The sequence below is a fragment of the Geotrypetes seraphini genome, chromosome 14 (assembly GCF_902459505.1).
Source record: "Geotrypetes seraphini chromosome 14, aGeoSer1.1, whole genome shotgun sequence".
NCBI lineage: Eukaryota > Metazoa > Chordata > Amphibia > Gymnophiona > Dermophiidae > Geotrypetes > Geotrypetes seraphini.
The window spans coordinates 75,268,917-75,282,168 of NC_047097.1; the positions used below are offsets into that span (position 1 = coordinate 75,268,917).

General features: G+C 41.3%; 1 protein-coding gene across 6 annotated transcripts in view; it reads right to left on the reverse strand.

Annotated features, from left to right (window-relative positions):
• The window catches only part of UACA (uveal autoantigen with coiled-coil domains and ankyrin repeats), a 116,615-nt gene that overhangs the window by 38,398 nt on the left and 64,965 nt on the right, over positions 1-13,252 (reverse strand). For 5 of the 6 annotated variants that reach the window (XM_033920285.1, XM_033920286.1, XM_033920287.1 and 2 more), the window contains exons 9-12: positions 9,427-9,464; positions 8,736-8,804; positions 8,373-8,480; positions 8,238-8,270 (exon numbers count right to left, since the gene is read on the reverse strand). In XM_033920285.1, the coding sequence (XP_033776176.1) occupies positions 8,238-8,270; positions 8,373-8,480; positions 8,736-8,804; positions 9,427-9,464 (248 nt within the window). The remainder of the gene's footprint in view (positions 1-8,237; positions 8,271-8,372; positions 8,481-8,735; positions 8,805-9,426; positions 9,465-13,252) is intronic. The other variant, XM_033920283.1, reaches the window with a different exon arrangement.

The following is a 13,252-nucleotide window of genomic DNA, read 5'->3' on the forward strand; positions in this document are numbered from 1 at the left end:
TTGCAACATAAGTTTGGCTTAAACAAAACACAATATTTTAAATGGTTGCAATTGAAGCAGGCTATTCAGGTAGGGTTCCCTGAATGGAAAGGTTTTAATACTAATCCCTGCCCCTTTTGATCTAGAGGAACTTCCTCTATAGCGTTCAGAAGGAGGAGGGATTGGACCTCCTGAATAAGGAGGGCTGATTGAGGACTGTTCAAAGCAGACTCTTTTGGCAGGCTTTGAGGTGGGAGAGTCTGAAAGTTGAGAGAGTAGCCGTGGCGGATGATGTTGAGGACCCATTGGTCCGAAGTGATTACTTCCCACCGGCTGAGGAACAGAGAAAGTCGACCTCCTATTGGTTGAGGCAGGAGAGCAGGAATAGGGATACTGGCTATACTGCGGAGAATGAAGTCAAAAGGGCTGTGACTTTTGCTGAGGAGGTTGTTTTACAGCTTGTTGCTGTTGCTGTTGTCTGGGAGGCTGACGTTGCTGTTGCCTCTGACGCCTAGGTTGTTGAGCAGTGGTAGGCAATGGACGGGCTGTGAAACGGCGTTGATAGGCCGATTGCTGCCTGTATGGTCTTGGCGGAGGAGGCTTCTTTTTATTCTTGAGCAGGGTATCCCAGCGCGTCTCATGAGCAGAGAGCTTTTGTGTGGTTGAGTCCATGGAATCCCCAAAGAGCTCATCCCCTAGACATGGGGCATTGGCTAACCGATCTTGATGGTTAACATCAAGCTCGGATACCCGAAGCCAGGCCAAACGACGCATAGCTACTGACATTGCTGTCGCTCTGGATGTAAGTTCGAAAGTGTCATATATGGATCTCACCATAAACTTACGCAATTGGAGAAGAGACGACAAGCATGTGTGAAAAGCGGAATGCTTTCGTGAAGGAAGATATTTCTCGAAAGAAGCCATGGTGGTAAGGAGATGCTTTAAATAAAAAGAAAAATGAAAAGCATAATTACTAGCCCTATTGGCTAACATAGCATTTTGGTAGAGCCTCTTACCAAATTTATCCATGGCCCTTCCTTCTCTGCCAGGAGGGACAGATGCATATACACTGGCTCCTGAAGTCTTTTTAAGGGTGGATTCGACAAATAAGGATTCATGTGGTAGTTGAGGTTTGTCGAACCCAGGAATGGGAATTACCTTATATAGAGAATCCAGTTTACGTGGGGCCCCTGGGACAGTTAAAGGAGTCTCTAAATTCTTATAGAAAGTTTCCCTCAGGATGTCATGAAGGGGAAGTTTCAAAAATTCCTTTGGAGGCTGATCAAAATCAAGGGCGTCCAAAAAAGCTTTAGACTTTTTAGATTCAGCCTCCAAAGGAATGGACAAGGACTCACACATCTCTTTCAAAAAACTAGAGAAAGAGGAAGTGGCCTGTTTGGAGGATGGGTCAGGGACAGCCGAATCCTCCTCCTCTGAGGAACATTCTCCTTCAGAAAGAAAGGGTTCCTCTGAGTCTCCCCACAGATCAGGGTCCCTTACATGGGAAGAATGGTCCCGAGACTCAGGTGTCGACGTTTGCATGTGTCGGGTTTTGCGCATCGACTTACCCGACCTCATCGATACCGTGTCCGGAGAAGTTATCGGACGCACCGGTGCCGAAGTCTGCACCGATTGATGGTGAGCTCTCGGCTCCGGTGCAAGGACTGGCATCGATACCGATGAGGTTAGGTGAAGCGGTACCGAAACAGTGGAAGCGGTTGATACGGGTTCCACAATCGGTACCGATACAGGTTGTTCAACAACCGGTACCGATGGCTCGGTGCGAACTGGCACCGGAAGGTTCGGTGTCATGATAGCAGGAAGGAGTCGTTCTAATTGCTCCTTAAGCTGCACCTGAAGGATGGCCGTAATGCGGTCATCGAGGGATGGCACCGGTACCGCTTTTTTCTTCTGCGGTACCTGCGGTGCCGCTCGACGCCCCGGAGATGAGGAGCCCGATGTCGAGGGACTCACCTCTATAGGGGCGGAGCGCTTCCGCTGGCGTCGAACCGGCGGCAGGATTGGGCTCACTGCACTCGAGGCCGGAAGACGTTCCAGCGGGGAAGGCTTCTTAGCCGGCTTACCTGACTGTTGGGATGCCGGTGTGGAATCACGCGGCGTCGAAGACGAGGGTGCCGACTGAATCGGTGCCGAAGCCGGAGTCGAAGGAACGGGGTCGGACATCTCGGCACCGAACAACAATCGCTGTTGAATTAAGCGATTTTTTAATGTTCGTTTTTTCAAAGTAGCACAGCGGGTGCAAGAAGAGGCCTGATGCTCAGGACCCAAACACTGTAAACACCAGTTGTGTGGGTCCGTGAGAGATATAGGCCTAGCACACCGCTGGCACTTTTTAAAACCCGGTTGAGGGGGCATGAAAGGAAAAACGGCTTCCGCCAAATCGAAGGCCGAGGCTTCGATGGTGGCAGAAGGCCCCGCCGGGGAAAACCGAAAATTGAAGAAAAAAATGAAAGATTTTTTTTTTTTTTTTTTTTTAACAAAATAAAAGAAAGAAAAAAGGCAAATTAAGCCAAACGTTTACGCGAGCGGGAAGGCAAGTTAGGAAAAAATTTCAACAGCCGTTGAAAACGCGTCTTCTTAGCTCCGCGGAAACTAAGAAACTGAGGGACCGCGCGCCTCTGTCGGGCGGGAAGGCACTCGCGCGTGCGCGGTGCGGCCGAGCTAGAACTTTCTAAAAAGTTCTTAGAGTGCAATCACTCTAAAATTGTCCGTACCGGGGCTCCGTCGGTGCCGTCACCCATCAGTCAAGAATAGCTGCCTGCTTGTCCTGGGATAATACTCAATATAGCTTGCAGTTCCTCTGCTTTCAGGCGGATTTTTTGGGACACCAAGCCGCAAAATGGTATAAATTATTATATGGATTTTTGGATAAAAAAAAGAAAACTGGTCTTAGGGATATTTGGAGTATTGAGATTGGACAGACAATTTCTGCCTCTCAATGGCCACGGTTTTGGTCTTGGAGATTAAGGTCTACAAGGTCAGCATCTATGAGTCAAACTTGGTTATTTTTGTTACATAGAGTTTTTTGGACCCCTACACATTTACAGAAGTTAGATAACACTCAATCCAATAGATGCTGGCATTGTAGATTAGAAGTGGGGACTTTAGATCATTTAATTTTCTTCTGTCCATGTGTAAATGCCTTTTGGAAACTAATTTGGCCCCAAATTAATAAATTATTAGAAAATCATGTAGGACTCTTATGACACTATATTATTTGTACAGCAATGAGAGTTCAGAGTCCAATTTCTGCAAATAATAACAAGTTATTATTAATATTGACAGGGGTCGCCATGCAACAAATTACTCAAAATTGGAAAGATTATAGTAAGTTAAATTATACATTTTGGTGGAATTCAGTTTGCCACATATATAAGATGGAAAAGATGATAGCGTTACAACAAGGAAATTTTCATAATTTTAAAAAAATATGGGGACCATTGACTATTTACTCTAAAGAACAGATATCTTAAGCACATGGTTAGTTTATATTTGGGTTGGGATGGGGAATATGTATCATATGGTCATGGGAGTATTGATAAAGAGGGGGGGTATTTATTTTTATTTTATAAGAATTTATGATTGTAATTACAAGTGATTTGTGAAAATTGTTTTATTATTTATAATTCACTTGATGTAAGAATTAAAAATGAATAAAGATTTATTTAAAAAAAAAAAAAAATGCTTAGGTACCAGCAGGCAGTAGAAATTTTAAAATTGGTTAAAGAAGTCAAAGACTTTAAGTGTCAGGACTCAAAGATCTCTATTGTTCCTGATTTCGCTAAGGTGACAGCCTATAAAAGAAAACAACTGCTGGATTTGCGTCCACAATTAAGAGCACTGGGAGCGAGATATGGCTTGGTATACCCAGCAGTTATGCGGGTTACTTATGGAAATAAAACCTTTAATTTTGAAGATGCTGCGAAGTTAAGAGTTTGTAGAACAGAGTGAAGTGCCTATGAGCACATAAGAAAATATTTGGAGTTATGAATATATCATATTTTTTGGTTACATCTTATTAAGATGTTTGATATGCTTTATTTTTCTTTTTTCCTGGTTTTGGGATGAGTAATGAGCTTATATTATATTGTTTCATGATTCCGTTAACAGCTGCAGTTAATTTATAAGATGTGACATTCTAAGGATCTCGTGAGCACTTTAATTATTTATAAGATTCTATAACAGTTGATCTGTCATGTATTCTTACTGCAGAAAAAATTAAGAGAAAAGTATAAATGTTAGATAATTTTTTAGTCATTTTTGTTTTAGGGAATGACTTGGATCATAAAAAATAAAAAATAAAAAAATCCTGGTTGTATTAAAAAAAAAAAAAAAATGGCAGCTTTTTACATTTTTTCCATTGACATGAATGGGTGAAATCTGATTTTCTGTTTGTAGCTCCGCCCACGTGTGCAGGTGGGCCGCGAGACCTCCAGAACATATCACCCCAGGTAGTGAGGGATCTGCATACCAAGTTTCATTCAAATCGGTCAAGCCGTTTTTGAATTACTGTGAGAATGGCAGCTTTTTACATTTTTTCCATTGACATGAATGGGTGAAATCTGCTTTTCTGTTTGTAGCTCTGCCCACGTGTGCAGGTGGGCCGCGAGACCCCAGAACATATCACCCCAGGTAGTGAGGGATCTGCATACCAAGTTTCGTTCAAATCGGTCAAGCCGTTTTTGAATTACTGTGAGAATGGCAGCTTTTTACATTTTTTCCATTGACATGAATGGGTGAAATCTGCTTTTCTGTTTGTAGCTCCGCCCACGTGTGCAGGTGGGCCGCGAGACCCCAGAACATATCACCCCAGGTAGTGAGGGATCTGCATACCAAGTTTCGTTCAAATCGGTCAAGCCGTTTTTGAATTACTGTGAGAATGGCAGCTTTTTACATTTTTGCCATTGACATGAATGGGTGAAATCTGATGTTCTGTTTGTAGCTCAGCCCACGTGTGCAGGTGGGCCGTGAGACCCCCAGAACATATCACCCCAGGTAGTGAGGGATCTGCATACCAAGTTTCGTTCAAATCGGTCAAGCTGTTTTTGAATTACAGTGAGAATGCCAGCTTTTTACATTTTTTCCATTGACATGAATGGGTGAAATCTGATGTTCTGTTTGTAGCTCCGCCCACGTGTGCAGGTGGGCCGCGAGACCCCCAAAACATATCACCCCAGGTAGTGAGGGATCTGCATACCAAGTTTCGTTCAAATTGGTCAAGCCGTTTTTGAATTACTGTGAGAATGGCAGCTTTTTACATTTTTTCCATTGACATGAATGGGTGAAATCTGATTTTTTGTTTGTAGCTCCGCCCACGTGTGCAGGTGGGCCGCGAGACCCCCAGAACATATCATCCCAGGTAGTGAGGGATCTGCATACCAAGTTTCGTTCAAATCGGTCAAGCCGTTTTTGCGTGATCGCGGCACATACACACACACATACATACACACATAAATACCTCCGATTTTATATATATAGATTTCAAATTGTCCTTCTACCTTATTTATTAAAATTATATCAGACTCAACTAAATAAAGGTTGTATTTCTGGCACTATGGCAGAGTCATTAACCATTGTTTTGCCAAAGCCAAATAGAGATCCTACATTGGTTTCAAATTTCAGGCCTATTTCTTTAATAAACGTAGATGGTAAATTATTAGCTAAAATTTTAGAGTTACATTTGGCTAAAGCTCTTCCTCATATAATAGGTATGCACCAAACAGGATTTGTTGCTCAAAGACACTCTTCCAATAATACTAGATTGGCATTCCATATGTTATATTTAGCAAAAACAAATTGATGATCCGGCTTTTTCAGTATCTTTAGATGCTGAGAAAGCTTTTGATCGAGTAGAATGGAATTTCATGTATCAAGCTATGGAGTGGTTTGGTATTGGATCCGGATTTATACAAATGATTCAAGCGCTGTATGACTCTCCGATTGTTCGTTTATATATAAATAATAACTTTTCAGATGTTTTTAAATTGCAGAGGGGAGTTAGACAGGGTTGTCCATTGTCTCCTTTGCTTTTTGATATAGTACTTGAACCCTTGTTATTAGCTATTCAGCAAGTAAAGGATATACAGGGTATTCCTTGTGCTGGAGTTGATTATAAAGTATCTACCTATGCAGATGATATATTGCTTCATTTGAGAAATCCGGAAACAACCATTCCATGTTTACTTAAAGTAATTGATACATTTGGAAAATTTTCAGGGTATAAAATAAATTGGACTAAATCAGAAGTTTTACCTTCGAATGTGTATTGTACAAAAGGTCTATTTGATTCTTTTCCATTTATTTGGAAAGAAGAGGGAATAAAATATCTAGGTATTTGGTTAAAAAACACACTCGAAGAGACAATGAAAATAAATGAAAAGTTTTTATTACAAAAAGTAACAGTTATGTGAGCAATGGAATCCTTTATATTTATCTTGGTGGGGAAGAGTTCAAACTATTAAAATGATGATTTTGCCTGTGGTTTGTTACCAAATGGGTATGATACCAGTGTTTTTTCAGGGGTCTTTTTATAAAAAATTAAATAATATTCTGGTCAAATTTATTTGGCTGGGTAAAATAGCAAGAATTGCTTTAGTGTCTTTGCAAAGGCCAATTAAGGAAGGAGGGGTAAATTTTCCCAATTTTTATAGGTATCATCAAGCCTATATTATGCGCCAAGGTATGTATTGGGTCCTCCCAGAGCTTTTGGAACAACTTCCAGACTGGTTGTGGATTGAAAGGTCGCTCATGTTTCCACTTAGACTTGGTCTTCTTCTAAGTATCAAAATGCCTAGAATATGAAAAAATAAAATATTAATGGATACTTGGAAAACTATAAGAACTGTTGACAAATTAACTCCGGTTCCTATCGGAAAATCTACTCATCAATCTATTTGGGTAAACTCCAAGATACAAGTGGGCAGTTTTAAGATTGTCTGGAAAGATTGGATTAAAGTTGATATTCGGTCACTAAATGATATTATTAATAATGGTAAGCTGCTTGAATTTTCACAATTGCAACATAAATATGGTCTTGATAAAAAACAAAGTTATAAATGGTTGCAGTTGAAGCAGGCTATTCAGGTAGGGTTCCCTGAATGGAAATCTTTGGATAATCAATGTAGTTTAGAATTCCTATGTTTTCAGGCAGACTTTATGGGACACCAGGCCGCAAAGTGGTACAAAATTTTATCTAATTATTTGAATAAGAAACCAAAAAATGGACTAAGGGATATTTGGAGCATTGAGATTAAGCATCAGATTAATGCGTCTCAATGGCCACGTATTTGGTCTTGGAGAATAAATTGTACAATGTCGGCATCTATTAGGCAAACATGGTTTTTCCTGTTGCATAGAGCATTCTGGCCCCTGTTCGTTTACAAAAATTAGATTGCTCTAAGTCTAATAGATGTTGGCATTGTCATACTGAAGTTGGAACCTTGGATCATCTATTATTTTATTGTCCATTCATTCAGGCATTTTGGTACTCAATTTGGGACCAAGTTAACCTTATGATGGAGAATCATGTGGCATTATCTTATGATACGGTTTTGTTTGGTATGAGTATGAGGTTGAAATGCCAAATATCTGCTGCTAACAATAAGTTATTGATGATTCTGATGGGTGTGGCGATCCAACAAATAACGTACAATTGGAAAAAGTGTACTAGATTGAATTACAGTTTTTGGTGGAATTCAGTATGTCATCTATATAAGATGGAAAGGCTGCTTGCAGTACAGAATGGTTATTTTAATAGGTTTGAAGAAGTGTGGAGGCCATTAATAAGCTATTATAATTATTAATAATTTGTTTATTCTTTTCCCTTCTGTGAAAATTTGTGGAAAAATGGGGGGTGTATGATAATGGGACTATATATAAGTATTATAAAAATGGTTAATGCACAAATGATGTATATTATCTGAATATGGGAGGGGGGAGGGAATTACATTTTCTTGAAAGATTGTTATAGAAGGTTATTCAAGTGATGATGTACTATAATTGTTCGTTTATTGTACACTTGATGTAAATTAAAAAATGAATAAAGATTAAAAAAAAAAAAAAAAACTTTACAAAGAAACTTTACAAAGCACTCCTAGTCTCAAAGCATACGAATACCCAGGCCTGAATGGGCACAATTATTACAAAGAAGATTTCAAAACCCCAGCATCAATACCACCATCAGGCCAGAAGCTTAGGGCAAACAACGGGGGAGCGGTATTGGATATACAGTTTCTTACCTCATTCTCAAGGTCATCTGAAACCATCTGCTCCTGCAAAGAGAGCATAGAGCAGCCTGAGTCTTGGACCTGTGTAACAGGAAGAAGGGCTTCTAGACATTACTAAGTCATGGTGGAAGCTACAGATGCACTCACCTGACTAAGCTGCATTTGCAGTCCATTCACTCTGTCCAACAAAATTCTCTGCTCCTGTTGGGTCTTCCATAGCCGCTCTCTCAGGTCCTCGTTCTCCATTTCCAAATCCTACAAATACACCATAGGAATACTACTTGGCAGGATCCAACAGACATAGGAAATTAAAGGCAAACATTCGCTGATGTGTATTTACAGAGCGATAGTCCTTGCCACTGCAGGATCATGTCACACATTCACAGTATCATACATGTCAGCAAAATGATAGTCGTCACTGTAAGGATATTGAAATCTTGGGGTTCAGAATAGTCTGTGCAAAGCTGCTGGCAGAAGAGACATAATGCAATTTCTGGAAAGGTGAGTCACCTGTATGCTGTGTGTTGACCTGGGGCTCTTCACATGACCTTCCTCTGGGGAATTCTGCTGTTGCCATTTCTGGGGCAAGGCAAGAAGAACAGTTTGTATTTATAGGAAACGTTGAGTCGCAGAACTAATCCAACACATATGCAGATAAACACTCAGTTAGTGCAGTTGCCTGAGAACCAGAGGAACCAGTCTCAGTTTCTACTCTGGGCAAGTCACTTAACCCTCCATTGTCCTAGGTACAAAACAAGTACCTGTATAAGATATGTAAACCACTTTGATTATATCCACAAATATCAAATCCCAGTCTCTTTCCCTTTGATTCCTAAACCAGAAGAGGAGGAACAAGACAGCTTTTTAAAAGTTTGCCAGGTCTTCCATTTTATCCTCATACTCACTAGCCAATTTTTATAAGTGGGCTTGAGTGCTTTCCGCTGTTTGAACTCGATTCTCCAAGTCACTAGTTCGCTATTGGAACGCCACCAGTTAAGAATAGCCTTACTGGATCAGACCAATGGTCCATCTAGGCCAGTATCTAGTCTTCATGGAGGCCAATCCAACATTTGTATGTAATCCGCTTAGAACTTTTGTAAGATTTGGCAGAATATCAAATTTTAAAAAACATTTATTGTTCAATGTACTATGAAATTAACATATTGGAAGAAACATTTCATAGAAATGTTAAGTCTCTCACCATCTGGATTAATGGTCCCATCTTCTGAGACTCTCTTCCTGCAAGAGTCAAAAGGCTATACTGAGTGCTCATGCTCTCATTTTAATGTAGGATTCATACATACTCTGCACTTCCCTCTCCTCCCCTTATATCTACTCAAGAGTCTGTTCATAAATCCATTCCCGCAAACTGGGTTCTGTAGATGTGCGAGACTCAACTTTCAGCACCTCCTACATTGCCAGTGGAGTGCAGTGCCCCCTTAAGTTTTTCCTTCCGCAAGCAAAATCTGTTCTGCTTAGTTTTTCTTATTTTTGGTTATAAGTTCATTTTTTTCCTGTGGCTTTGATGCCATATTTAGCAATTCTCAGCCTGGAAAGGACAGGTCCCACAAAGCCAGCCTGCAGCTCGCAGGGCAAACATTTGGGTGGACTTATGGAGCCACCTGCTGTGTACTTCAGGGCTCGGGGTCTGTTCCCCCTGGGAGCCACCTTGCCTTTGGAATTTTTCAGTGGCTTGAGTGCAGACTGTGGGTGCCCTGAGTAAGAACCCCTCAGGGTATCAAGGAGCTGGCTGTTTATTTTGTCCCCCTGTCATGCTTTGAGGTTCCATGGGGGTGGAGGTCTTGTACAGAGTCTGTCCAATTGGCACCTCGAAGATTTCCTGGTTTGGAGTCATTATTTGAAGTTTCTGGGGCAGAAAGTCCTTTCCATCTCTTCCAGCTGCAGGAAATGCTGATAGGCAGGCAGGCAGGCATTTTCACAGAAATGCAAGTACAGTCCCATTATTTCCTATTGGAAAATAGGGAGTGGGGAGGGGTCATTTTTTAGGGTTTCTGGGCTCAGCAGTCAAGTTCCCCACCTCCAAAACCCTATTTCAGCATTTTTATATTTTTCAATGATTTTCATTTTTTCAACCATTTGTGCCAGTAGACTGGCACCCAAGGCCTTCATAGTCAGATGGATTCGCATGACCATCTCATCAGCGTACATCACCTTTGATAAGCAGTCACCGGTTTCTCTCCTGGCACACTTGCCAAGAGTGTTGCATCTTCATGGGCGGAATCTCAGGCAGTTCCTCCTGCAGAGATTTGGAAAGCAGCTACTTGGTCTACTCGGCATACATTTACAAGGTTTTACAGAGTGGACATGGCAGCTCATGAGGATGCCGCTTTTGGGTCCTTGCTCTTGCGGACAGGCTCTTCTGTTTCACACTAGACATCAGCTATTGCTTTGATATGTCATCTACTCAGATGCAACAAAATGAAAGATTAGGTTCTTACCTGGATAATCTTTTCTGTTCATCTTCTCAGGAGTCCGTTTGGCCCTCCCTCAGCATATCTTGTATTGCCTGCTTTCTGCCTCGGATATTTCTAGATTCCAGGTCTAAAGTTCTCCTGTCAGCCAGATGTCCTGTATAAGTAAGTGAATTGCTTCACCATTTGCAGCTTTTAAATGTTGGTGCTTGTTGCACACAGCAGATTGTTTCACTGTTTGCAGCTTTTAAATGTTGGTGCTTGTTGCAAACAGCAGATTGCTTCACTGTTTGCAGCTTTTAAATTCCTGTTGATTTGTTCTTTTTTCTTTCTAAGTTGCAGAGCAGAACATAATTGTATGATTCTGCAGGGAAATTCCCCAAAGCCCTCCTTCTTTGTATTCTATTCCAGTGGTGATCAATTGCTTTGGAAGATAACTGAAGGGGGAACTGCAAGCCACTGACAATGTGGGAGGTGCTGAAAGTTGTGAGCAACACTTCTGCAAAACCCGGTTTGCGGGAATGAATCATCATCTAATATACAGACTCCTGAGAAGATCAACAGAAAGAATCTTTCATTCTTCACTCCCAGTACAAAATCAATCTCCCACTTTGCCCAAGGGCTCAAAAGTTCCCTCTCAACCCCCTTCCTATTACCAATCACACCCATTCTTATACTACAAAGTTCACATCTCCTTTGCTTCTTTTTAATTTCTGCTACCTTATATTTTTCCCTCCCCGCATTATACATTACATACATACCACACCAGAACAGCCAACCTATCCACGATTTATATCTTATGCACAAAAGTGATGCCTAGCAACATGGCAGGTTTATGCATAGCTGCCAGACTGGGTATCTGGTTCCTGCACTGTCCCATACTCACTGGGGATGCTGAGAAAGGGAAGTCCCTTAATGGCAAATAAGGGATCTCCCTATCAGAGTTTTTTCTGTGGGTTTTTTTTTTTTTAAGACATAGGCTTAAAGCCCCAGTATCAGCCCCTCCCTCCCCAAAAAAAGCCTTATTCCCTATAATAGGAAATAAGGCTAACCAGGGCAATTTGGAACCAATCAGCAGCTGGGAGCTGCAGAGTAAGCCTATGAAGACACACCCAAATAGGATGAACATGAAAAAGGGATAGGGCGGATCCCATGGAACCAAGCCAAAGCTTCACTCAGTGGCACCAATAGGTCCAGGGATAGGTAAGTGGGATCTCTCAGAGAGAGAAAGAGATAATGGTTACTGCAGAGGGATGGGCAGACTAGATGGGCCATTTGGCCTTTATCTGCCATCATGTTTCTATGTCTATGACTGCAAAGCCAAACTCTGCGATAGACCAGGTATGATCAGAGCTGAGCCTGGGAGCAGCCGTTAACCTCAAGCATTTTACGTAGCTGTGGCTAGCAGAGCCAGGAGTTAGGCCAGGGATAGGAGCACCAGTCAACCTATCACCTACTGGAAGGTTGAGAAAATTTTGGATGTCACTGGAAGAATTCAGTTTTTACTATCTTTATCCGCTGATAGGAGGGAAAAACCACCACCATTGGTTCAGAATAGTGGAAGCCGACACTAAGAAATGATTAGTTTCTCATGTCTATGAGCAGTCTGCATAAGTTACACATACTTTAATATCTTTATCTTTATTTTTTCACATAAGAGAATGGGGCTTGGACTATTGTATTACAAATTATTTGCTCTTAATTCATCGAAACATCATTTTTTGGTTCTAGTGACTTTAGTGACCCTTTCCCCAGAGATGGTCACAGATATAAAGACAATTTTGTATTACTGTGAATATTTTTTTTATTTCACCTCAAAACTGTGATGGGGCAAGTACTAAGTAGATATATAAATAAATATTTACCCAACAGAATTTGAACTTTTCCAACGACAGATTAAGTTCTTACCTCATTAATCTGGGTTCTGTTAGGATACACAGGAGTCCATATTGTAACTGTAGCTATCGATTCTCATTTCCCATGACCTGCAGAAAAATTTCTCTTTAAGAACTGGAGAATGCCTCTCCTTCTGGAATAAGCACAGCACCCCTCTCAGTTTGTACCAAAGCAATCAGATTCCACTGAAACACAAGAAAAGAGAAGGAGAGGCAAGGGGAACTTCCCCGGTGAAAAACACATTCTGCTCTGAAACTTAGAAAACTGTGCAACGATTAATAAACATTTAACAAGTAAACAGTGAACAACAAACACACTCATGAGTATCTCAGACCCAAAAAGCTATGGGACCCCCCAAAAGAAGAAAGGAAAGCCTCCAATACCTGAAACCCATCTGTTCTTTCTCTTAGGTATTATGGCAGAGGGTTTGAGATGGACACTGTCAATGTCCAAGGCAGAAATCTGGTGAATCCAAACAAGTCCACACAGGGAGGGTAGTATGGATTCCCATGTATCCTAACATAGCCCAGATTAACGAGGTAAGAACCTAATCTGTTGTTCTGTTGTGGATACAGAGGAGTCCATACTGTAGCTGATGTACCAAAGCAGTGCCATACATCTAGGGAGAGACAGATAAACCTGCCCACAGTACCGAAGACACAGAAGCAGCATCCTCACAAGCTGTCACATCTACTCTGT